This window comes from Ahaetulla prasina, chromosome 18, assembly GCF_028640845.1.
Source record: "Ahaetulla prasina isolate Xishuangbanna chromosome 18, ASM2864084v1, whole genome shotgun sequence".
In the NCBI taxonomy this organism is placed as follows: domain Eukaryota; kingdom Metazoa; phylum Chordata; class Lepidosauria; order Squamata; family Colubridae; genus Ahaetulla; species Ahaetulla prasina.
Genome location: NC_080556.1, coordinates 8,005,380 through 8,031,345, shown reverse-complemented (window position 1 = coordinate 8,031,345; position 25,966 = coordinate 8,005,380). Strand labels below are relative to the sequence as shown.

The following is a 25,966-nucleotide window of genomic DNA, read 5'->3' as shown; positions in this document are numbered from 1 at the left end:
CTCAGCCTTCCATCCTTCAGAGGTCAGTAGAATGAGGACCCTTTAGTACCATTTAGTACCGTATTTCCCCCCCCCCCAAAAAAATAAGACCCAACCGGAAAATAAGTCCTAGCGTGATTTTTCAGGATGCTCATACTATAAGCCCTGCTCCTAAAATAAGCCCCAATTAAGATCATCAGCCAGATGGATGCATTTAGTACCATATTTTCCCCCAAATAAGACCTAACCAGAAAATAAGTCCTAGCGTGATTTTTCAGGATGCTCGCAATATAAGCCCTACCCCTAAAATAAGCCCCAATTAAGATTGTCAGCCAGATGGATGCATTTAGTACTGTATTTCTCCCCCAAAATAAGACCTAACCAGAAAATAAGCCCTAATGTGTCTTTTGGAGCAAAAATTAATATAAGACCTTATTTTCGGGGAAACAGAGTACATTTTTATTTATTTATTTGATTTGATTTGATTTGATTTGATTTCTATCGGAGGACCGGAGGACTCAGGGCGGTTTACAGCAGAATAAAACAACATAGACAAAAATTAAAACATTTTAAAAATCTGATTCTAATTTGGCCAAAATGAGTTAAAACTATAATAAAAGGCTAATAAAACCCCCACATTAAAATTATGTTAGGCCAGGCCCGCAGGGTGAAATAAATAGGTCTTAAGCTCGCGTTTGAAGGTCCGGAGGTCAGGGAGTTGCCGCAACCCCGGAGGCAGCTCATTCCAAAGGGCAGGAGCCCCCACAGAGAAGGCCCTCCCCCTGGGGGTCGCCAGTCGACATTGTTTGACTGACGGCACCCGGAGGAGGCCCTCCCTATGGGAGCGCACAGGTCGGTGGGAGGCTATTGGTGGCAGTAGGCGGTCCCGTAAATAACCATTTTAATCTCAAGACATCCCGATAGAAAGTTTGAGAATCAACCTACCGCCTCGGTTGTCTTCTATTTATTCCTGGTGCTACTGTTTGCTGGTTTCTTCCGTTAGTTAAGAATCACAACCTTAGTTCCTGATTGTACTGTCCTTCCGCATTCTTGTAGGTTTGCTCATCCGTATCGATATGAACTGGAACATTTTTCAGTGCCTGCAGAATTTCTCGAAAAGCCTCAGGTCCAGGTGAGCGTTGTGTTGTGACCCAGGCCCCAGTAGGTAGTAGGAAACTCAGTTCGAAACAGCTGAGAATTACTTCATTCTCAGCGTAGTTCAACTAAATTAAAGCAAATTCCTCCCAACACAAAATTCCTCGGTCCTATCACCAACCTTGATCCAATTAGACAAACTGCCAAAGGCCTTTCTTGGCAAAAGTTCAGAAGACACTGATACAAAATAAATGCAAGACGACAAAACTATCAATGTTGTTTTCCGGCAAAGAGCCCAAACGCCGTTGCTGGTCTTTTTTAAGCCTTATGGGAGGGGCCAGTCATCTCTTGGCCCTACTCCTGAGTCGTCCTCTTTGCTTGGAGCTGCTCTTGCCTTCTGGCAGCTCTTGTCATGTCTGCATTAGGAACAGGCTCCTCCTGTTCCTCTTCTTCACTACTGTCAGCCTCTGGAGGCTCCGGAGTCTGCACTTCACCCCCCGATGGCCCTGGCCCCACCTCTGCCTCTGACGCAGAGCCCTCCTCCGGGCCTTCCCCAGCCTCCAGGACTGGCCCATGTTCTTCCTCAGTCTCATCGCTGTCCGACTCAGTTGCCAGCTCCGCAGGCTGCTGGCAGACCACGACACATTGGCCCGAGTCCTCTGCCTTCCTCCAGCTCCTTCTGGGCTCTGCAGCTGAAACGACAATGCTTCTTTCATTTTTATTTTTTTTCTTTCTCTGGCCAGATGTTCAGACCATTGGCGGAGACTCCCTGCCACTTCATTTCCACCTTGGAGGAGTTGGTGGACCTGAACGAGAAGCTGGTGGGCTGCAAAGAGTTCGCTTTGGATTTGGAGGTGAGCCCTTTTTCTTGATGTGGCTTTTTTTTCTTTGACGCTTGCAAAATAAAAAAAATAAAAATAAAAATGAGAGGCCGCAAGTTGGACTCTCAAAAACGGAGAAATGCCGGCGGGACTTTAAACCGAGGAAGTGTTTTCAAAACACTTCATTTGTCATTAATCATTTTTTCCCTTTGCGAGGAAGATCCCTGCTTTGGGAAAGGTGTTAGTCTAAAAAGCAGGATATGTATGTGTCAACATCCAGCTTGAGTATGCTAATAAAAGTCCAGGACCATTTTGTTTCTGGAAAGCTTAGTGTTTATTGAATACGTGGCAGTGGCGGGATTGTTGTTTTCCGGCAAAGAGCCCAAACACCGTTGCTGGTCTTTTAAGCCTTATGGGAGGGGCCAATCATCTCTTGGCCTTACTCCCGAGTCGTCCTCTTTGCTTGAGCTGCTCTTGCCTTCTCATGCGTGCATTAGGAACAGGCTCCTCCTGTTCCTCTGTCTCACTACTATCAGCCTCAGGAGGCACTGGAGTCCGCATCTCACTCCCCGATGGCCCTGGCCCCACCTCTGCCTCCGACACAGAGCCCTCATCCGGGCCTTCCCCAGCCTCCAGGACTGGCCCAAGCTCTTCCTCAGCCTCATTGCTGTCCGACTCCGGTTCTGCAGGCTGCTGGTGGACCAGAACATTTCCTTTAAAGACAAGTTGAAACGACGAGGCACGTAGCTGCCAAAGTTTCACTCATAATAATAATAATAATAATAACAACAACAACAACAACAACAACAACAACAATAATAATAATAATAATAATAATAATAATTTAATTTTTATACCGCCCTTCTCTTTATACTCTTGACAGTATGTTATTTTATTACCTACGTTGTCGAGCTTATGCACGTTATCTTATTACCAACTTTGTTTCTCTCCCGTAGCACCATTCCTATCGGACTTTCTTGGGGTTGACTTGCCTGATGCAAATTTCTACCCGCACGGAAGACTTCATCATTGACCCGTTAGAGCTACGCAGCGACTTGTACATCTTGAACGAAACTTTCACCGACCCTGCCATTGTCAAGGTGAAAGGGGAGGCCGTTAGGAATGAGGATAGAGGCAGATTTGATAACAGAAAGTTTCCGTCTCCATCCAGTTTTCATTCTGGAGGTAATCAAGCCTTTCTGGGCTTCATGGGAGGCTGCCACTGAACCCACTGAGTTTTCCCAAAGGTGGCCAAAGATCAGATGGGGAACTCATGGCCCCATGAAACATCAGCATCCCATTCCTCTGATTGTGCAAATATCTGATGTTGACATTCCACATCAATTCCTCATCGGGGCAGAGGAGAAAGGAACTGAAATAGGTTGAAGGCTGCCGTCATGTCTGCATTTGTCCTATCTAAATTTCATGAGCTGACAGCCTGACATTAGCAAGGGGGGGTCGGAGGAGAGATTGGAAAGTAAGGAAGAAGTGGGGGGGCGGGGAATGGAAGCCCAGCTGAACCTTGTGAGAAGTACAGCCGGCCAACTAAGGAGATGCAGAACTGAGAACCTGCTTCCTAAAGGACTGCAGGCGACTTCTGCTGACTGCCGGCTGCCTGCAGTTTGGCAGTTCGAGTCTCACCAGGCTCAAGGTTGACTCAGCCTTCCGTCCTTCCAAGGTGGGTCAAATGAGGACCCAAATTGTTGGGGGGCAAGAGGCTGACTCTCTAAAACTGCTTAGAAGAGGGCTGTAAAATAATCCTGTTAGTGAATTCCCTAAAAAAAAGTCCAGGGATATTATTTTACCAAGGGTATAACTTTATTGATAATTCCGCATAGGCACAGGAGTAGCAAAGGCAGTTCTGAAGTTTTCACGCGAAAACCAACATAGGTAAAAATCTCCTTTTTCCCCTAGACCAGGGGTCTCCAACCTTGGCAACTTTAAGTCTTGTGGACTTCAATTCCCAGTGTTCAATTCCCAGAGTTCAATTCCCAACTCTGGGAGTTGAAGTCCACAAGTCTTAAAGTTGCCAAGGTTGGAGACCCCTGCCCTAGACCGCCCTACAGTTCATTACCCACCTATCAATTGCTTTCATTTTGTTTTGGGAACATTCCGAGCACCTCGGAGTTTTCCCAGGGCTTGACTTTGGAGTGTTGGGACTGTCCCAAGCTCCATGGGCTCACTTGCATCCCTCAGTTCCTTCCCAAGCCTCCCTTACATGTTTATGTTGTCTGGTGGTGAGCAGGGGCCCGTCGCAAGTCAGCCACGACAAGTATACTCTTGGCAAAATCAAATAGCCAGTGCTCCGACCTAGGCTTCCTTAGAAAGTATGAAGTGCAATCTTAGTCCCACGAAACTGTAAATTACTTTCACTTACAGTCCGCAAGGCTTTGTAAACAGTCTTTCAGAGGAAGGTAGTTAACAGCCCACCTACCTCACGTGGAACGCTGCCAGAGAGCTAATGACCAGACTCAGGGCAAGGCCAAAATTGGCACAGAGTCACAAACAGAATTTTCAAATCTTGAATCAGCCAGATGAACTAATTGCTTCCTGCAAAAGCTCATGTCCCGTTCGCTCTTCTTTTATGTCTTATGGGAGAGGCCAATCATCTCCAAGCCTTACTCCCAAGTCGACCCTGTTTCTCTGTGCATGCACACACTGGGAACACGCCCCCGCTGTTCTTCTGTCTTGCTGCTGTCAGACTTTGGAGGCTGCACATAACTATCAGATGGCCTTGGCCCCCTCTCTGCCTCCGATGCAGAGCCCTCGTCCAAGTTTTCCCCGGCCCCCAGGACTGGGCCAAGTTCCTCCCCAACCTCATTGTCCGACTCTGCTACCAGCACTGCGGGCCACAACGCCTTGCTAGATGACTGAGTGGGACAGTTGACAGTGCTGTCCAAACCAGGTAGTGGCTGAAGGCTGGGGAACCAATCAGTTCCCATCATTCCCCCATTTCTGGTGCAGCTGGGCTGAGGAGGAGCCCTTCGCCAGAATCAGGAGCGGGCAGTGGCCCAAACGGGAAGCCAAGATGTGGCCTTTGAAGACTTACGTTGTCTTGACGGGGTTCTGCAGGTCCTTCACGGTGCCGATTCGGATGTGGAATGGCTTCAGAGGGACTTTGGCCTCTACCTGGTGAACGTCTTCGACACCCACCAGGCGGCTCGGCTGCTCAACCTCGGACGCCACTCTCTGCACCATCTGCTGAAGCTCTATTGCGACGTAGATGCCAAGAAGCAGTATCAGCTGGCGGATTGGAGGATCCGGTAATATTTGTCCCTGTGTGTTGTGTCTTGTCCGCTCTCACCGCAGCCGGGGTCTGCTTATCTGCTTATCTGCTCCCGAACACGGAGGAATGTATGCCTCCCGGCCCCAGTTCTGGCTCCATGCCCAGACAAGCTGCAGAGGAGGGGGCACCTCCCGGTCCCAGCCCTGGCTCCATGCCCAAGCAGGCTGCAGAGGAGGGAGCATCCCCCGGCCCCAGCCCTGACTCCATGCCCAGGCAAACGGAGCAGCTAGACCCCTCCCCCTCCTCCACAGCATGTGAGCCTGAGGAAAGTTTACTTCCAACAGCTGCTGATTGGAGTGACCCTCGCATCAGAAGATTGGATAGGCGGAGGCAACAGAAGGAAGGGAGGGGCAGGCCTTAATGAGTGCTGAGTCATGGAGCCACACCCCATGGCCTATATAAAGGATCTGCTTTCTGGCAGTCTCTGAGTCAGGCAAAGTCGAACTTATCTTGCTGAAGTCACTTTCTGGTCTCCTGCCTGCCTTGAGGACTTTGCTAGGACTTTGGCAGAGCTGCAGAGGCAAGCCTGATTCGGATTTCCCTGACCCGGCCGTCAGCGGAGGAGTGGGACACGACACTGTGGTTGTGGGAAGAGCCTTTCCCGGTGCCGGATCCCCTCTTAACTCATTCGGCCACTTTGCTCTTTTCAGCTTAGAAAAAAAAGACGTTAAGACTTTGGGAAAAAGTGCAGAGAAGAGCAGGGCTACAGGGTCTCCCGCTTGAGCAGGGGGTTGGACTAGAAGACCTCCAAGGTCCCTTCCAGCTCTATTCTGATTGACGGTTCCTTCCTTAAAACATCTCACGACCTCACTCCACCAAGGAAGGAGAAAACGAAGATGCTCCCCATCGAAATTCATCCGGGAAAAAGAAATGATGACTCTCGACTGCACCCGTTTGGGTCTCTCTTTCCCTTAGCTATATAGGTAGAATGTCAGCCTCCACTCCAATCTTCATATCCCTTTGTACTCCTTATATTCAGTTGTTAGATAGCATGGGATTTTATTTCTAATGTAAATAGCTCTTGGATTCAAGTTAAGTAGAGAGGGCCCTTTAAGAGTGTCGGTCTGACATAATTAAGGGAGGGGAGGGGAGATTAATGTTTTGAATTCAACAGGAATGTTTGAGCGCGAACTCTAATGGACATTGCATTCCTGATATGATTGACAGCCACAGACCTGCGGAAGAAGATTACCCCGGGACCCCAGGAAGGAGCTGGCATTGGACCAGACCTGATGACCTCTTGGGGAAGAGGAGGGAGAAATAGGGGGGGGATATAGATTGTTAGCCATATTTTGTCTCAGATTCAACTTAATACTGCTGCTATCAAGATGTACCTAGTAAAAGTACTTTTCTTTATTTTCAAATGAAGTCAAGGTGTATTCTTTCCTAGATATAATCAGAGGCAGCCTGACATAGTCCTTCACTTACAAGAGTTCATTTAGTGACTGTTCAACTGATTCATATTTGTGTCGGTTGCAGAATCCCGGGGGAGGTGAAGGGGGGGGGTGTCACACGATCCCCTTTTGCAACCTACTGACAAGCAAAGTCAACGGGGGAGAGAAGGGAAGTCGTTCAATTAACATCCGTGTTCCTAACGTAACGGCTGCAGCGATTCGCATTGCGGCAAGAACGGTTGTAAAACGGGACAAAATTCACTTCACTGTCTTGCTTCGACCTGGGCCAATACGGATGGGCTCAATTGTGACCTGAGTATTTCAGGAACAGGCCGGGAGTAGAAATATTTGAGAATCCATGTATGATTCCTGGTTTTTTTTGTTTTGTTTTGTTTTGTTTTTTTAGGGCAAAATTTTTATTTTCCATAATAATTCCCACAATTTGACCAGTGTACAATACAATCACTTATCCAACAATCAATCCTATACTCAAATTATACTCAATCAGGGCTGCTTGACCGCCACTCCCTCCCTTAATCCTTTCTTCCCTTCTCATCCTTCTTCAACTTTCCCCACCATCCTTCTCCTCGCTTTCCTACTTCCCCTCCTCTTTCCCACTTCTCACTACCATCCTTTCTAACCCTCTTATCTTCTCCTCCTTCTTCTCTTCCTATCCTTTCTTCTCCCTCCCTTCTTTCCTACCTACCTACCTGCCTACCTACTTTCTTCCTTCTTTACTCCTCTTTCCTTACCCTTTCCTTTCGGGAGTGGTTACCGAGCAGTCCTGACTTTACACCATTCCAACTTGTTTAATTCTACCATTATTCCTGTACAATGGCAATCAATCAATTTATAATCTTCCCCTCCCCCCCCCCCGCCATTTCCCCCCTCCCCCCCGAGACTTCCCAGAACAGAATACAGAGTATTGTAACTAACAAACATAATCTAAAATATAACATAAAACATATTCCGTTTCACACCATCACACTATCAATTCCCTTCTTTCTTAAACTAATACATAGCGATTCCTAACTTCATTCAAAAACTAATTGATATTTTTTAATCTGATACTTATTTTGAATATAATCAATCCACTATGATTCCTGTTTTTTTTCTGGCCTTGTTTTCTAGTCCTCTGCCGGAGGAAATGGTCTTCTACGCCCGCGAGGACACCCACTACTTGCTCTATATCTACGACAGAGTGAGAGAGGCACTCTGGGAAATGGCCAACGAGCAGCCCACTCAGCTCCAAGTGGTTTGTCAGCGAAGCCGGGACATCTGCTTAAAGGTGAGGGTGGAGAACGCAGAACTACCCTTGGGCTGAAGCAGAGAAGAGAAGCTCTTGCATTAGAGCAGGGGTGTCAAACTCAAGGTTCGCGGGCTGGTTCTGGCCCACCATGCCATCCTGGAAACAGTGAAGGACCGGCCCGCAATTTTTTATTTATTTATTTTATTTATTTATTTAATCATATTTTTATACCGCCCTATCTCCCAAGGGACTCAGGGCGGTTTACAGCCAAGTAAAACATAAACATAAATACAAGTTAAAACCCCAATTTAAAAAACTTATTAAATACGGCCAAATATTAAAACCACAATAAAATAGTAAAACCCCATTAAAACCAAGTTTAAAATTTAAAACTCTAGTCCAGTCCTGCGCAGATAAAAAGATGTGTCTTAAGCTCGCGGCGAAAGGTTCAAAGGTCAGGAAGTTGGCGAAGTCCTGGGGAAAGTTCGTTCCAGAGGGTGGGAGCCCCCACAGAAAAGGCCCTTCCCCCGGGCGTCGCCAGCCAGCACTGCCTGGCTGACGGCACCCTGAGGAGTCCCTCCCTGTGAGAGCATACGGGTCGGTGGGAGGCAATCGGTGGCAATAGGCGGTCCCGTAAGTATCCCGGCCCAATGCAATGCCTCTGCCAGCAAGAACGGAGCTCGGGATGTCCATGTGCGGTCTTCCTGAGCTCTGTTTTCGCTGGCAGAGGGTTGCAAGAGGCTGTCACAGCCGAAAACAGAGCTCCCGAAGGCCACGGGCAGACCTCCCGAGCTCTGTTTTTGCTGGCAGAGGGTTGCAGGAGGCTGTCACAGCCGAAACCAGAGCTTGGGAGCCTGTTTTTGCTGGCAGAGTGCTTGGGCTGCCACAGATGCCCCTGACACGAGTGACATTCAGCTGGCCACGCCCACCCTGGCCACACCTCCCCAGCCGCTCCGAGATCAAACACAACCCTGATGTGGCCCTCAATGAAATCGAATTTGGCACCCCTCATTCGTCATCTTCAGGCTGGGTGTTTACAGCTTTGTGCTTTTAGGAGAAATGTGATATATATATATATATATATATATATATATATATATATATGTATGTATGTATGTATGTATGTATGTATGTATGTATGTATGTAAGTATGTAAGTATGTATATGTGTATATGTATATATGCTCTGTTGTGTATGTATGTATGTTCCAGCATAACCCTGGAACGCCTCGAGCAATTTTAACCAAACTTGATACACAAATGACTTACTATCTGGAAACAAATACTGGGGTGTAAGACCCATGTTCCTCCCCAGCCTCCTCACTGTCCTGACTCCGCTGCCAACTCCGCAGGCTGCTGGCAGACCACAACACCTGGAGGGGGGGGGTGTTTGTGTCTGTGTGTTCCAGCATCACTCTGGAGCACCTGGGCTGTTAAGGAGAGCGAGCGCGGCATCCTAGAGCGGCAATTGTTTGTGATGTCAGTTCCTTCGCAGCTTCCTCTGGAAAGCCAGCCATGATTTTTGCCCTCCAGTGGACCAATGGGGAAGCACCTGATAGATTTGGGGCAAAGTGCCAGGATTATCAGGGCGGGAAAGAAGAGCACATGGGAGGGGGAAGGGAGAGGGCAAGGATGATGGGCATGGGAGTTACATATATATACATAAATATATATATATATATATATATATATATATATAAATATAAATATATATATATATGTTTTCTGAGGTTTTCGCGGGTGTTTGTATGTAGGTCTTTGGTTATTCGGGTTTTCTCCCGCGTAAAATTGGAAGTGTCTTGGTGGCGTTTCGACGAAGTCTCATTCGTCATCTTCAGGCTTCAGCTTGAAGCACGAAGCTTTGCTCCCAGAAGCACGGTTGAAGCCTGAAGATGACGAATGAGACTTCTGAAACGTCACCAAGACACTTCCAATTTTACGGAGAAAACCCGAATAACCAAAGACCTACATATATATATATATGTATATATATAATATATATATATATGTTTTCTGAGGTTTTCATGGTGTTTGTATGTAGGTCTTTGGTTATTGGGTTTTCTCGCGTAAAATTGGAAGTGTCTTGGTGGCGTTTGACGAAGTCTCATTCGTCATCTTCAGGCTTCAGCCGTGAAGCACGAAGCTTTGCTCCCAGAAGCACGAAGCTGAAGCCTGAAGATGACGAATGAGACTTCGTTGAAACGTCACCAAGACACTTCCAATTTTACGCGGGAGAAAACCCGAATAACCAAAGACCTACATATATATATATATGTATATATATGTAATATATATATATATATATATACGTAGAATTTTGATACACAGACACCCACGCACCTTAAGGAAACAAATGTGCCGCATAGAAATGGGAATTTAAAATAAATATTGGGGTGTGTATGTAGAAGGCCTTCTCTGTTTTTTTTTCCCATGGGAATGGCTGGATTGTGTTTCAGTAGCTCGCTCTCTAGCGCGGAAAACCATGGATGTTTCCCAGACTAAATGTGTTTGATCTCTTCACAATTAGAAATATACCAAGCCCATCTTCACGGAAGATTCGTACCTGGAACTTTATCGCAAGCAAAAAAAGCACCTGAACACCCAGCAACTCACAGCTTTTCGGCTGCTCTTCGCCTGGAGGGACAAGATGGCGCGCCAAGAGGATGAGAGCACAGGGTGAGGAGAATGGCCGCTGGGCTCCTCTCTTGGATTCTACCAAACCAGCAGTTTTGCTTTGACTTTTTAATTACATTAGAGAAAATTTCTTGGTGAGATCCATGGGGAGTTGGGGACAGCAGAGCAAATAGAGGTAGTCCCCGATTTACAGCAGTTCGTTTAGTGACCAAAGTTTACAATGCCACTGTCGGTACCTTGAACCGCTTCGCTTCTTTCACACCTTCTTGCCATTCAACTTGCCAATGAACTGGGGTGGTGGTGGAGGGAGTCTTGAGAATGTGTGCGTGGATTGTGAGCGCCTGGAAACCATCAAGGTCACGACTGCAGGTGCTTGAGAAGGAGGCGGCCTGTTCCCATAACAAAAGGACGTCTCATAATCGGACAACGTGATCACCCAGCGGTGGGGAGAAAGGGAAGCTGTTGTTTAACCAGGAGAGCCTTTGCGCAGGAAAACAAGAGCTGGTTTTGATTCTTCAGTACCAAAATGGTGTACCCAATAAAGTTTTACTTTTGGGAATTTCGAAGATCCCGAGAGAGTTTACTCGTTTTGGGTGCGCTAGCCGGACAGTTGACATTAAACCAACTCTGGTTTTTCCACGCGAATGCATTGAAAATGTGACTTATGACCGTTTCTCACAGCTACGGCCGTTGCGGCATCCCCACAGTCACGTAATCAAAATTCCGACGCTTGGCGGCCAGTTCATATTTATGACCGTTGCTGTATCCCGAGGTCACGTGGTCCCCTTTTTGCCTCCTCCTCTTCGCAAGCGAAGTCAAGGGGGAAGCCAGATTGACTTAACAACAGGGCTACTAACTTATCGCTTCACCACCGTGGCAAGAAAGGTCGTAAAACGGGGTAAAACTCACTTTAGCAAAACTTTCACTGAACGACAGACACTTTGGGGCTCAACTGTGGTCATAAGTCAAGGACTACTTGTATTTTATCAGGACCACCTTAAAAGAGGTCTGCTCTACCCACAGTTGAACAAATGTGGACTCTGACAAAGACATCAGCAGGCACCTGAGACAAGCAATTAACTCTTATTTATTGTTGGGCTAGATGGGGTTGGACTAGATGACCTACAGGGTCCCTTCCAACTCTCTGAATCTGAATTGTCTTGACTTCTTCTGCAGATACATCCTTCCCAATCACATGTTGTTAAAAATAGCCGAGGAGCTGCCCAAGTAAGTCTCTTTGATTCTACAAGCAGGTATCTTGAGGGAGATGAGGTGGTTCAAGACCGAGGTTCTTCCCTTTGTAAGTAAAAAAAACAACAACAGTTCCTTCACCCAAACCTCCTCTTCCTGCTTGTCCGTCCCTTTAGAGAACCCCAAGGAATCGTTGCCTGCTGTAACCCAGTTCCACCTCTGGTCCGCCAGCAGCTGAACGAAATGCATCTCCTAATATGCCAGGCTCGAGAAATGCCACTGTTAAAGGTAAGGGGGAGCCGCCCAGGTGTGACTAATGGCCTCCATCGTTGACGTAACTGAGCAGAGGGGCTGGCCGAAAGGAAGAAAGAAAAATGTTTGGAAACCCTGCCTTTCAAATCTATCTAGATCAGGAATCCCCAACAGGAGTGAAATGCTATCGGTTCGGGCCGGTTCGCGCGAACCGGTATTAAAAAAATGCTTTAAAAAGTAAAAAAAAAATGTTCCGAAGATCGCGCAACGCAGCTGATTGTCGGAACTTTTTTTTTTTTTTAGCATTTTTTTACTACCGATTTGGGCAAATAGGTAATAATTTTTTTAAAAAGCTTTAAAAAAGTAAAATAAGGTTCTGAAGATCAGTTGTGACAATCAGCTGCGCCGCGCGATTCCAGGAACCTGTTTTTTTTTTAACTCCAGTATTTTTTTTACTACCTATTGCCCCAACCTGTCTCTTTGTGTAAAGTTTTAATAGTTTGTTTTTGAGCTCTCTGTGACTCTGTGAGGTTCCTGCTTGTTGCAGGGGCCATTTTGTGTGAAGCCCAGCTGCTTTGGCATTGTGTGCGAGTCGGTTGTGTAGCTTTTCTGTTATTTTTGTGTTATTTTTGTGTAAAGTGTGATAGTTGGTTTTTGGGCTCTCTGTCACTCTGTGAGGTTCCTGCTTGTTGCAGGGGCCGTTTTCTGTGAAGCCCAGCTGCTTTGGCATTGTGTGTGAGTCGGTTGTGTAGCTTTTGTGTTATTTTTATGTAAAGTGCGATAGTTGGTTTTCCCGGTCACATGACCACCAAGCCACGCCCACCAAGCCACGCCCACCAAGCCATTAGGGAACATTTTTTAATTTCACCACCGGTCCCCACCCCACCCCATCCCACCCCGGTCTGTAGCATGTCAGAAACCGGGCCGCGCGAACAAGGGAAGCCCCATCCGCGGGAGGCAGGCAGCACGTGAAACCACATCCCTTCCGGTCCGCGGGAAAACTTCCCTCCATGTAACTAATCCCTGGAGCCCCAAAACGTTGGGGACCGCTGATCTGGAAGACTATTTTCCTGTGCAGTTTCTCCGAACAATGTTGATGGACATTCTCCTGGGAAACAGAGAGATTTTTTCATACAGGCAATCTTTTTTCTTCTTCTTTGAATTCTTTTCCAGCTCATTTTCCTTATTATTATTATTATTTTATTTACACAAAATGACAGTAAACACAGCAAACGAGATAACTATGCTGGATTTCGTATCACAGATCACTAGTCGAACACTTCCCAAGCGTTTAGGACGGCGTGATGTATCGGCGGATTATGCGAGCAGATCCCAGTAAGGTGCTGGGATCTGCAGCTGACCAATGGTGATCTTGTCGGTGCCAACTGCTTTTAAGTGCTTGCCTAGGTCTTTAGGCACAGCTCCCAGTGTGCCGAGTACCACTGGAACCACCTGCACTGGTTTATGCCAGAGTCTCTGCAATTCGATTCTCAAATCTTGATATCTGGTGACTTTTTCAATTGTTTCTCATCGATTCTGCTGTCACCAGGTATAGCAATGTCGACTATCCACATTTTTTTCTTTTCCACAATCGTGATATCCGAGGTATTGTGTTCCAAAACTTTTTATCAGTCTGTATTCGGAAATCCCACAGTAGTTTTGCATGCTCATTTTCAGTCACTTTTTCAGGCTTATGATCCCACCAGTTCTTTGCATCATCATCATTATCGTTATTGTTATTATTATTATTCCCCTCTTAGTCAGAATTTGCGGTTGGCGTGAGAAGGAAAGAGCCACTTCAGAATTTAGAGGTATGTAATCTTCAATCTCCGTTTCCCATTTCCATTCCATGTTGATGTGAACTTTGTGCACCTGAAAATAACCTTTTAACACGGTTGCGATCTACCTACGTGGGACTGACTGAGATCTGCATACGTGGGACCGATTGGGGTAGATTGTAAGGGTGACACCGAAATATAATTTTATGTCATCTTGTTCCGCTTCATATATTTACGCATTCAATTATATTGTATCTTATCCTAGAACTGTTGTATTTATACCCTACTCTTATTTTAAATTGTTTGCGTAAGATTTTATAGGCGATATGTGTTCGCACCTTGTGCTTTGATATGGCCTACAGCCGTGATGGCGAACCTATGGCGTGCGTGCCACAGCTTTTAAAGGGTTAAAACAAGGCTCCGACGATCCCAGCTGAGTTGCCTGATCGCCAAAGGCGCTTTTTTTTTTTAACTTTTAAAAGCATTTTTTAAAAGGTAGAGAAGCTGAAGCCTGCTAGACAAAAAAAAGGGGAGGGGGAGTAGGCAAAAGATGGGGAGGTGGGGGGTTCGTTAGAGAGAGAAGGAAGGAAGGGAAAGAAAGAAAGAAAGAAAAAGAAAGGAAGGAAGGAAGGAAGGGTGAAGAGGAAGAGAAGGAGAAATGGAGGGAGTAACAGGGAAAAGAGAGAGGAAGGAAGGAAGGAAGGAAGGGAAAGAAAAAGAAAAAGGAAGGAAGGAAGGAAGGGAAAGAAAGAAAGAAAAAGAAAGGAAGAAACGGAAGGAAGGAAGGGTGAAGAGGAAGAGAAGGAGAAATGGAGGGAGAACAAAAGGAAGGAAGGAAGGAAAGGAAAGAAAGAAAGAAAAAGAAAGGAAGGAAGGGAAAGAAAGAAAAAGGAAGGAAGGAAGGAAGGAAGGAAGGAAGGAAGGAAGGAAGGAAGGAAGGGTGAAGAGGAAGAGAAGGAGAAATGGAGGGAGAACAGAGAAAAGAGAAAGGAAGAATAGAATAGAATAGAATTTTATTGGCCAAATGTGATTGGACACACAAGGAATTTGTCTTGGTGCATATGCTCTCAGTGTACATAAAAGAAAAGATACGTTCATCAAGGTACAACATTTACAACACAATTGATGATCAATATATCAATATAAATCATAAGGATTGCCAGCAACAAGTTATAGTCATACAGTCATAAGTGGAAAGAGATTGGTGATGGGAACGATGAGAAGATTAATAGTAATGCAGACTTAGTGAATAGTTTGACAGTGTTGAGGGAATTATTTGTTTAGCAGAGTGATGGCCTTCGGGAAAAAACTGTTCTTGTGTCTAGTTGTTCTGGTGTGCAGTGCTCTATAGCGTCGTTTTGAGGGTAGGAGTTGAAACAGTTTATGTCCAGGATGCGAGGGAAGGAAGAGGAAGGAAGGACTGCAAACCTATTTCAGAGGATAATCCAGGGTTGGAAAGGTCATCTAGTCCAGGGGTCCCCAACCTTTTGGACATCGGGGAACATTAAATTTATAATTTTAAATCCCGTGGACCACTAATATGATCTGCTTAATGACCGGCTGGGTGGGTGTGGCTAGCGTTCATTGCATGTATCCAGACCAGGGGCCATAGTTTGAGGACCCCTGATTTAAGTGCAGTATAAGAAATAATTTTTTCTGGGGACCACCAAAATTTTCTCACGGACCCCCAGTTGGTGACCGCCGATCTAGTCCAAATCCTGCTCCAGCAGGACATTATTAGTGAGTTTCTGTCTCTTGAGCCCCCAGTCACATGACACCCCCCCCACCAAGCCACGCCCACAGAACCGGTAGGAAAGAAATTTAGACTTCACCCCTGGGTCCCCCTATTCTCCAAAGCCCCTGAAGGCAGGACAAGAATCAACGGACGGAAACTAATCGAAGAGAGAACCGATCTAGAAATGAGGACGAATTTCCTGATAGAACCAGTGGAATTGTTTGCTTTCGGTTGTGGGTGCTCCATTATGGGAGGAAGAAACTGAACTGGGCAGCCATTTGGGGTCTCTTGCTTGTGCAGGGGGGAGGGCTGGACTAGAAGATCTCCAAGGCCTCCTTCCAACTCGCCGTTATTCTGTCTTTTGCTTTTGTTAGAAGCCAGAAAACCTTTTGTTCGGGCCTCATGACAGCTCCCACAGCGCCCAGGACGAGAAACTCAACTATTTGGATCAAGGTAAATTCTGGAAAGGCAGGGAGGACGCATCTTTAGCCCATGAAGGGGGTCAGATCATGGCCACGCAGGAACCCAAACGATGGAGTGACCCTCCGTATTTTTTTTCCTGTGGTCTCACCTTTCTCTGTCTCCCAAAATTAGCCAATTTGTATATCATCTTAAAGGTGGCTCAGTGGACGTTGAGCATGTCGATCAAAAAGTCGGCAGTTCGGCGGTTCGAATCCCTAGCGCCGTGTAACGGGGTGAGCTCCCGTGACTTGTCCCAGTTTCTGCCAACCTAGCAGTTTCGAAAGCACGTAAAAAAAAATTCAAGTAGAAAAATAGGGACCACCTTTGGTGGGAAGGGAACAGCGTTCCGTGCGCCTTTGGCGTTGAGTCATGCTGGCCACACGACCACGGAGACGTCTTCGGACAAGCGCTGGCTCTTCGGCTTTGAAACGGAGATGAGCACCGCCCCCTAGAGTCAGGAACGAATGGCTCATATGTGCGAGGGGAACCGTTACCTTTACTCACCTTTATATCATCTTCCCCAAAACTCTGATCAAAAGTGTGGCGATTTAAAAAAAAGATGGAGTGGGGAATCGCGGGCAGTGTTCCAGAGTTTCCTGGGAGAACGAAAAATAGATTTTTTTAAAAAAATAATAATACTTTTTTTAAAAGTAAATTATTATTATTTTTGCCTAATTTTTTTTTCTTCTTTTCCTCCCTGAAGACCCTGGACTGCCTTTGGAGCATTCAAGTCTCTTTTCTGAAGTGGAGCCTCAATCGGAGCAGACGGGCGGGTCCCCGTTGTGTCTCCGGTTAAGAGCTAGCATCAGTATTTTTAACGTGAGTTTTGGGCAAGGGGAGAAGGGAGGGGCTGGATCGAATCATCAGAACTGGTAATAGCCCTTAGACTTATATACCGCTTCACAGTGCTTCACAGCCCTCTCTAAGCAGTTTACAGAGTCAGCCCATTGCCCCCCAACAATCTGGGTCCTCATTTTACCCACCTCGGAAGGATGGAAGGCTGAGTCAACCTTCAGCCGGTCAGGATCGAACTCCTGGCTGTGGGCAGAGTCGCCCTGCAATACCCACTGGGCCACCTGGAAGGAGGAAGGAAGGAAGCAGTAGCAGCAGCAATCGCACTTAGACTTAACCGTATAACTTTAAGGTTTTGGTTACCACCTTTAAAGCGCTCCATGGCTTAGGGCCTGGGTACTTACGGGACCGTCTGCTGTTACCGCATGCCTCCCACCGACCCGTACGCTCTCACAGAGAGGGTCTTCTCAGAGTGCCGTCTGCCAAGCAATGTCAGCTGGCGGCCCCCAGGGGTAGATCCTTCTCTGTGGGGGCTCCTACCCTCTGGAACGAACTTCCCCCTGGTTTACGCCAAATACCTGACCTTCGGACCTTCCGCCGCGAATTGAAAACACATTTATTTATTCGCGCGGGGCTGGCTTAAATTTTATTGGTTTTAAATTTTTATTATTAATTTTTAATGGGTTTTAGTTTTATATGTTCCAAAGTTTTAGGCCAATTATGTACCGTATATACTCGAATATAAGCCGATCCGAGTATAAGCCGAGGTCCCCAATTTTACCCCAAAAAACTGGGGTAAACTGGGGACTCGAGTATAAGCCGAGGGTGGGAAATGAGGCAGCTACCGGTCGGGGAAACCCTCCCTCCCTCAGCCGAGAAGGCTGGCGGCTCCCCCGCCCCGGCCTCTCACTGCACCGGCAGGGCTTCCCCGCGCTAATGCAAAAGCCCGCCAAGTTTGCGCCATCCGGTATAATGTGAAAAAAAGAAGAAAAAAAAAAACTCGAGTATAAGCCGTATATACTCGAGTATAAGCCGAGGGAACGTTTTTCAGCACAAAAAACGTGCTGAAAAACTCGGCTTATACTCGAGTATATACGGTAATAAGTTTTTTAATTCGTATTTTAATTGTATATTGCACTGTTTGTTTTACCTTGGCTGTACACCGCCCTGAGTCCTTCGGGAGAAGGGCGGTATAAAAATCGAATAAATAATAAATAATAATAATAATAATAATTTTCCGGCTGTAAGTCGCACCTAAATTTAGAAGAGGAAAACAACCAAAAAAAGTTTTTGGCTTACCTTTTATTTTCCAGGCCTTTTCCAGTCTTGTTCCGGCCTGTTTCTGGGGCTCTTTTTTTTTTTTGGTCCAGTTTCGAGGCTTTTTCTGGCCCATTTCTGAGGCTTTTTGCCGGCCGTTTTTGAGGCTTTTGGGGACTGTTTTTGAGGCTTTTGGGGGGGCAGTTTTGCTACTTTTTTTTAGCCCGTTTTCAAGGCTTTTTTCATGGCCGTTATTGAGGGTTTTGGGGGCTGTTTTCAAGGCTTTTTTGGAACTGATTTTGAGGGGTTTTGGGGGCAGTTTTTGATGCTTTTTTGGCCCGTTTTCTAGGCTTTTTGCAGGCCATTTTTAAGGCTTTTGGGGACTGTTTTGAGGCTTTTGGGGGCAGTTTTGATGCCTTTTGGCCCGTTTCTAGGCTTTTTATGGCCATTTTTCAGAAAAAAAATGACTAAAAAACATCCCGAAAATGGGCCAGAAAAAGCCCCCCCCAAAAGCCTCAAAAACAGGCTGAAAAAAGCCTTGAAAATGGGCCTGAAAAAGGCTGAAAAAAGGCCCAAAAACAGGGCGTGCGGAGGCCAAAAAAAAAACCAGCTAGCGGGTGGGCGTAGCTTGGGCAATATTCAGTCTATAAGACGCACAGACATTTTCTCCCCCTTTTGGGAGACAAAAAAGTGCATCTTATAGTCCGAAAAATACAGTATATACCGCTTCACAATCCTGTATAGCGCTCTCTACATGGTTTACAGGGTAGCCTCTTACCCCAGCAATCTGGGTCCTCATTTTGACCCACCTCGGAAGGCTGGAAGGCAGAGTCCACCTTGAGCCTGGCGAGATTCGAACTGCCGAATTTGAAGGCAGCCCGGCAGTAGTACTGCATTCTAACCACTGCACCACTGCGGCTCATAAAACAAGTTAACAATTTTGCCTGCGTTCCCACAGGAGCCCGAAGAGGACGAAAAAGGCAAGAAGTTAACCGTGGCCCAGCAGAAAGCTCAGCATATCATGGAGTCCTTCGAGAACCCGTTTCGAATGGTAAAAATCACACACACACACATACACACAAACGCGCGCACGGGCTGTTAACTCTTTGGCTTTAAAGAAGACGCAAATAGATACCTTAATCTAGGGGTCCTCAACCGTCAACCGGCGCCGGGCTGCAGGATGTCAGAAACCATTTCGCGCAAACAAGCGAAGCCCCATCCGCGAGATGCAGGCAGCACCTGAAACCGTGCCTCCCTTCGGTCCGTGGAAAAAACCTCTCCCTATGGAACCGTTCCCCGGTTCCTCAAAAGATCGGGAGTGATAACCCAGCCCTTAGGTGTGTCTACACACTCTTGCCTTAACTAAGGTGTCTCTTGTTTTTGTTTTTGTTTTTACTTCCCTTAGTATTTGCCAGCAGAGCTCAACCCGGTTCACATCTCTCAGGCTGCCAAGTCGGACCCGTCCTCAAAAATCTACGAAGTGAGAATGTTTTCATAAGCCAAATTTGTTACCTCCCTGGACCTTGCTGTGGCCTTCCCTTCTCTGCTCTAAGGGAAAGCCAGGGCTGATCTGGCCACCGGGAGACGACTTCTAAAAAGGCAGCGCCGTGTCTTTTCAGATCAGTAACCGATGGAAGCTCCTCAGCCAGGCCCAGCTCCAGGCGAGAGCCAAGAAAGAACCTGCAAAGCAGAAACTTCACGCAGGTGAGGCTGACTGGCTTGGTTGGTGGGTGGTTCGTAAAAAGGTGAGCCCAAAAGCGTCTTCGGTCCTTCTTCTGATGCAGAGTCCCCCTGAGGGGGTGGATAGAAGTCCTACCTCATAGGGGTAGCAATCTAGAACAGCGGTCCCCAACTTTATGGCTTAGTGGCCCAGCTGGGATGGGGAGATAGGGGAACTGGGCTGGGCGAGCAGCGGATTGGAGCACACACACCTCAACTTGTGTTGAGCTGGCAGCAGATTCGGACAGTGAGGAGGTTGGGGCGGAATACGGGCCAGTCCTGATGTCTAGGGAAGGCTCTGATGAGGGCTCTGCGTTGGAGGCAGAGAGGGGGCCAGGACCGTATGCCAGCTATCAGCTGCCTTCGGAGTCAGACATCAGTGAGGCAGACGAACAGCTGGAGCCTGTTCCCAGTGTGCACATGCACAGAGTTGCCAGACGAAGGGAACCGCTAAGGAACAAGGGTCGACTTGGGAGTAAGGCCACAGGTGAATGATGAATGGCCCCTCCCAGAGGGAATTAAAGAGGAGTGACGGGACTGGAGTTTGCAGGAGACAGTGAGTTGATTCCTGCATTCTTGCCAATGAAAGGTATCGGCCTGGCCGCTCTCCAAGCCTGATAAAGTTCGGTAATTGTGAACTATCTTGAAAGACTGCGGGAGAGGAAAGACTTTTGCTGGAGAGGAATCCACTGTAAATTAAATAAAAAGGGGTTTATCGGGACGAGGACTTGGCTTCGTGCTGCTGGGCAAGCCTAGGTCAGAACAACGTGCACGAGTGGCAGGCCAGCGCATATGTGTGTGAGTGTCCATTGGCCCGCTGCTCATACAAATTGAGCTGCGTACATATGCACGTCAGCCACTTGTGTGACCCAATTCCAAATAGGTCACAGTCCGGGGTTTGGGGACCCTTGATCTAGAATAGGTACGTGGGCATCAATGCTCATCTTACTTGAAGAGTAAATGCAGTGAAACCAATCGGTAGGCAGTTGCTTCCTGTGGGGTGGGAGGATGAAGGCTTTGTGTTAGTGATCCGTTTCCACCAAAGCCGAGTGAAATGATCCTGAGCGGCGATCCAGCAAAGCTCCCTGTGTGTTCAAGAGGAAAGCTGTCCCTTCCCTTAACACGCAGAGTAAGCCTCTCCAGATTTGTTGGGCCGAGGCTTGAATCTCTCCATCCGTTCTGTTTGTCCTTCCTTCCCTTCACAGCCTCCACTCCCCAGGCAGCCCCGAAGGGCGCAGAGAAGGAACCCAGGATCAAAGACACGGAGGAGGCCGTCTCTGTTCGCCAGTTAGCCGCGGTGAGTGTCAACACTTGGGGAGATCTAGATCAGGGGTCTCCAACCTTGGTAACTTTACAACTTGTGGACTTCAACTCCCAGAATTCCTCACCCAGCACATTCTGGGAGCTGAAGTCCACAAGTCATAAAGTTGCCAAGGTTGGAGACCCTTGATCTAGTGGGTAGAAGGAATCTGAAAGCAGTTGATCCTTCCTGGGAAGACTCTTCCCCAGCATGAATCGCCAATGCGACAGTTGAAGTCGCTGCAGTCACGTTCCAGCTTCTGCTTTGGCAGCGGGGACGAGAATTTGTCCTGCCTCCTTGGAAACCGTGCGGAGATCTTTATTCCTTCCTTGGTTGTGTTTCCAGCAAGAACACGCCATCCCAAAGCGGGAGGCAGAAGAGCAGAATCCTGCGACGGAGACCCCCAAGAGGAAAAAGGCCAAACCTGAAACTCCCCAGCCTGAAGCCGACGCTGCCGCCAGCCACTTCACGCCCTTTGACTACAGCAAATCTGATTTCCGAGTCTTCGCCGGTAAAAAAACAAGTCGCCCTTCCTTTGCTTCTTCAAAGGGTGGCTAAGATGCTGAGCTTGTCGATCGAAAGGTCGGCAGTTCGGCAGTTCGAATCCCTAGCGCCGCGTAACGGAGGGAGCTCCCATGACTTGTCCCGGCTTCTGCCAACCTAGCAGTTCGAAAGCACATAAAAAAAAATGCAAGTAGAAAAAATAGGGACCACCTTTGGTGGGAAGGGAACAGCGTTCCGTGGGCCTTTGGCATTGAGTCATGCCGGCCACATGACCACGGAGACGTCTTCGGACAGCGCTGGCTCTTCGGCTTTGAAACGGAGATGAGCACTGCCCCCTAGAGTCGGGAACGACTAGCATATATGTGCGAGGGGAACTTTACCTTTACCATGCGTCTTTAGCTACTGCCCAGTTGCTAGGTGTGTCCTTGGTTGTTAAACACCAAGCAGCTTTGGTGTTTTTTCTTGTCTTCCGTTACTTTTTGGACTTGGTACTTTTACACCAACATTCCTTCCTAAGAGTCCCTTTCGGTTTTTCCTTTCTTTTCAGGGAGCAGCAAATCCAAACCGCCACGGCAATTTAATCCCACCATCCAGGCCTCTGGCAACAAGGTATGTCTTTTATCATTCCACTTTTTATTATTTTTATAAATAACTCAAGGCAGCGAACGTACATTAATCTGTTGTGACCCAGGCCCCAGTAGGTAGTAGGGAACTCAGTGTAAAAACAAACAAACTTTATTCGGGCAGCTGAGAATTAATTCATTCTCGGCGTAGTTCAACTAAATTAAGGCAAATTCCTCCCAACACAAATTCCTCGGTCCTATCACCAACCTTGGTCCAATTAGGCGAACTGCCAAAGGCCTTTCTTGGCAAACGTTCAGAAGACGTCGATACAACACAAATGCAACAAGACAAAGCTATCAACATTGTTTTCCAGCAAAGAGCCCAAACACCATTGCTGGTCTTTTAAGCCTCGTGAGAGGGGCCAATCATCTCTTGGCCTTACTCCCGAGTCGTCCTCTCTGCTTGAGCTGCTCTTGCCTTCTGGCAGCTCTTCTCATGCGTGCACGCTCCTCCTGTTCCTCTGCCTCATTACTGTCAGCCTCCGGAGGCTCTGGAGTCCGCACCTCACTCCCCGATGGCCCCGGCCCCATCTCTGCCTCCGACGCAGAGCCCTCATCCGGGCCTTCTCCAGCCTCCAGGACTGGCCCCTGTTCTTCCTCAGCCTCATCGCTGTCTGACTCGGTTATCAGCTTCACAGGCTGCTGGCATACCACAACATAATCTACCTGCCTCCTTCTTTTCTCCACAACAACGTCCCTGTGAGGTGGATTGGGGTGAAGGAAAGGGAGCAGCCCAAGGCCACTCACTGGCTTTAATGTTTAAGGCAGGACTGGAACTCATCACCTCCTGGTGCCTTAACCGCTAGACCCAACTGGCTCGTTCCTTTGACTTATTTGCTGCTTCAGAGGAGAAAGTTAGCACGAACAATGAATGAATGCATGCATTTTATTTGCCACCCATCCAACAAGTGGCTTTTCCGTGCCTTTCTCCTCAGCCCAGCCTATAGATCACAAAAATCAGGCTGCTGTGCGTTGTACATTGTGTTGTCTCGTGGCTCTTTCAGATGTGGGGAAACCTAGAGGGGTGTTGTGATGGGTGGGTCGGGAGTGGGGTGGGGGTGATGCTTGGCCACACAATGTATTGTCAGCGGGAAATGGGTTTCTAATAATTATTGTTCCGGAAGGAAAAATAGAATTATCAAGAGTTTCAACCAGACCATTCATTCTTTTTTTTTTTTTCCTGTTTTCTTTTCTCCCTCCACATTTCCTGCCCCCTACCCGCAAAAAAAACCCAAAAAACAAAAAACCAACCTCCAGAAATTTTCAGGAGCCAACAAATCACAGCAGCCAGCAGGAACAAAAAGCATGTCTTTCACAGCTGGAAAATCCAACAGGTAGGTACAGTTATAACAAACAAATAAATAAATACATATACATATACCGTATTTTTCGGAGTATAAGACGCTCCAGAGCAGCGATCACCAACTGGTGGTCCATGGAAAAATTTTGGTGGTCCCCAGAAAAATTATTTGCATTTTTTTTTATATTGCACTAAGTTAGGGGTCCTCAAACTACGCCCCCTGGGACAGATAGGTGCAACGAATGTTTATGTTGCTGCAGAGGGTCTCCCCCTTCGGGGTCTCTTTGTGTGAGTCGGAGGGGGGCAGAAATTCCAACTTGGGGTCTGCTTCAACCTCCTGTGGGGTTTTGGCCGAAGGCTGGTGATGAAGAGCCAGAGGGCCTTGTTCCAGTGGGACTTCATCATGGCCTGGAACTCGCTGACCATCTCAGCCCACTGAACCGCCAGGTGCCGGTACCTAGCCTTGCACTCCCGCAGGTCTTCCCTCTGCTTGGAAAGCCTATGCTCCTAGTCCTCAGTGAGGTGCTTCTGTTGAGCCGCCTTCTCACTCAATCCAATTTGAACTGAGCCAGCTCTTTCTCATGGTGGCTGCTTAGCTTCAGCAACTGCTTCCTGTTGGGGCCCTAAAGGGCCCGGGCAGGCAGGCAAGGAGTAGTAAGTAGAGGCTGGCAAGGTGCCCCTTGACGTGAATGACATTGAGCTGGCCACGCCCACCCAGTCACATGACCACCTTGCCACGCCCACCCAGCCAGTCATCAGTAGTCCACTAGATCATATTAGTGGTCCACAGGATTTAAAATTATAAATGTAGTGGTCCCTGAGATCCGAAAGATTGGTGACCCCTGCTCCGGAGTATAAGCAGCACATTCGTTTTTGGGGGGAGGAAAACAATAAAAAAAATACCTGCCTCTTACCAGCATCCATCTGGCGAGCGTCCTTCAGTGTGTGAGAGAGTTGAGGGCTGTTTGGAAACTGAAACAGTATTGGCTGTGTGAGCAACCAGGAAGGAGACAGCAAGGAGCCTGGGAGTGGCTTAGCTCTGCAGTTCTGAGTCTGTGCTAAAGCTGCAAACTAGTTTTTATTTATTTATTTATTTGCATTTATATCCCGCCCTTCTCCGAAGACTCAGGGCGGCTTACACTATGTCAAGCAATAGTCTTCATCCTATTTGTATATTATGTACAAAGTCAACTTTTATTGCCCCCCCAACAATCTGGGTCCTCATTTTACCTACCTTATAAAGGATGGAAGGCTGAGTCAACCTTGGGCCTGGTGGGACTTGAACCTGCAGTAATTGCAAGCAGCTGATGTTAATAACAGACTGTCTTAGCAGTCTGAGCCACCAGAGGCCCAGAGTCTGCTGGTCAAAACTGAAACTTGTACTTACTATCAGGTTGGAAAACCTGCTTTTGGTTATGGTATAGTTACTTCATTGTTATGATATATATAAAGAGAAGTTATTGAATCCTGCTGAATCAGCGTGTGCTTTCTGGATGTCGTTGCTGCTGCAAACTCTTGACACGTCCTTGCAGCAAATAGCAAACAGCTTGGTCAGCTTCAGCACCTTATTGCCTGATTCAGCAACAGCAGCTGATTGGCAGGTGGATCGCCTCCCGGAACACCCCCAATCAGCTGTTCCAGGCTGCAGGGATGGCCACAGACCATCGCCGCCTCCGTGCCTCGCATTTTTGGCCTCTACGCATCACGTTTTCAGCTTCCAAACACACGGAGGCCGAAAACGCGATGCGCAGAGGCGGCGATCGGTGGCGATGTGCTGTGGCGATCCCCGCAGCCTGGAACAGGACTAAAACGGAGTGTTCGGAGGCCGAAAACGCGACGCGCAGAGGCCAGAGGCACGGAGGCGGCAATGTGCTGTGATAAGCCCCACAGCCTGGAACAGGTGTAAAACAGGCTGAAAATGGCCGAAATGGGCAGGGGGTACATTTGGTGTATAAGACGCCCCAAAATTTTCACCCTCTTTTTTTTGGCGGGGGGGGGGGGGGAGTGCGTCTTATACTCCAAAAAATACGGTATGTATAAACTAAACTAGCTGGAATATTGGAACTACAGATAGTCCTCAACGTACGGTCAACATAAAGCCCAACATTTCTGTTGCAAAAGTGAGACATTTGTTAAGTGGGGTTTGCCCCGTTTTACAACCTACCTTGCCAGATTTATGAAGTGAACGACTGCAGCTGAGTTAGCAGCACGGCCGTTAAGCAAACCTGGCTTCCCCATTGACTTCGTTTGATCTTATAACCCTGGGGCACGGCACACAAAGGGGCCTCTGGTGGCTCAGACTGACAGTCTGTTATTAACAGCAGCTGCCTGCAATTACTGCAGGTTCAAGTCCCACCAGGCCCAAGGTTGACTCAGCCTTCCATCCTTTATAAGGTAGGTAAAACGAGGACCCAGATTGTTGGGGGCAATAAGTTGACTTTGTATATAAATATACAAATAGAATGAAGACTATTGCTAACATACTGTAAGCCGCCCTGAGTCTTTGGACTCCATATAAATGCAAATTAAAAAAAAGCAACCATCCTAAATACGTGCCAGTTGCCAAGCATCCAAATTTCGATCATTTTTAATTTTG

The 25,966-nt window shown here is 47.5% G+C and overlaps 1 protein-coding gene across 2 annotated transcripts in view; it reads left to right on the top strand.

The window, feature by feature from the left end:
- Positions 1-25,966, top strand: part of EXOSC10 (exosome component 10) — a 33,356-nt gene that overhangs the window by 5,678 nt on the left and 1,712 nt on the right. For both annotated transcript variants that reach the window (XM_058160971.1, XM_058160970.1), the window contains exons 7-24: positions 1,036-1,111; positions 1,818-1,928; positions 2,852-2,995; positions 4,968-5,158; positions 7,707-7,863; positions 10,351-10,499; positions 11,634-11,684; positions 11,825-11,936; positions 13,661-13,711; positions 15,788-15,866; positions 16,579-16,694; positions 18,883-18,975; positions 19,330-19,404; positions 19,544-19,628; positions 20,849-20,940; positions 21,289-21,454; positions 21,995-22,056; positions 23,328-23,404. In XM_058160971.1, coding sequence (XP_058016954.1) covers positions 1,036-1,111; positions 1,818-1,928; positions 2,852-2,995; positions 4,968-5,158; positions 7,707-7,863; positions 10,351-10,499; positions 11,634-11,684; positions 11,825-11,936; positions 13,661-13,711; positions 15,788-15,866; positions 16,579-16,694; positions 18,883-18,975; positions 19,330-19,404; positions 19,544-19,628; positions 20,849-20,940; positions 21,289-21,454; positions 21,995-22,056; positions 23,328-23,404 — 1,887 coding nt within the window. The remainder of the gene's footprint in view (positions 1-1,035; positions 1,112-1,817; positions 1,929-2,851; positions 2,996-4,967; positions 5,159-7,706; positions 7,864-10,350; positions 10,500-11,633; positions 11,685-11,824; positions 11,937-13,660; positions 13,712-15,787; positions 15,867-16,578; positions 16,695-18,882; positions 18,976-19,329; positions 19,405-19,543; positions 19,629-20,848; positions 20,941-21,288; positions 21,455-21,994; positions 22,057-23,327; positions 23,405-25,966) is intronic.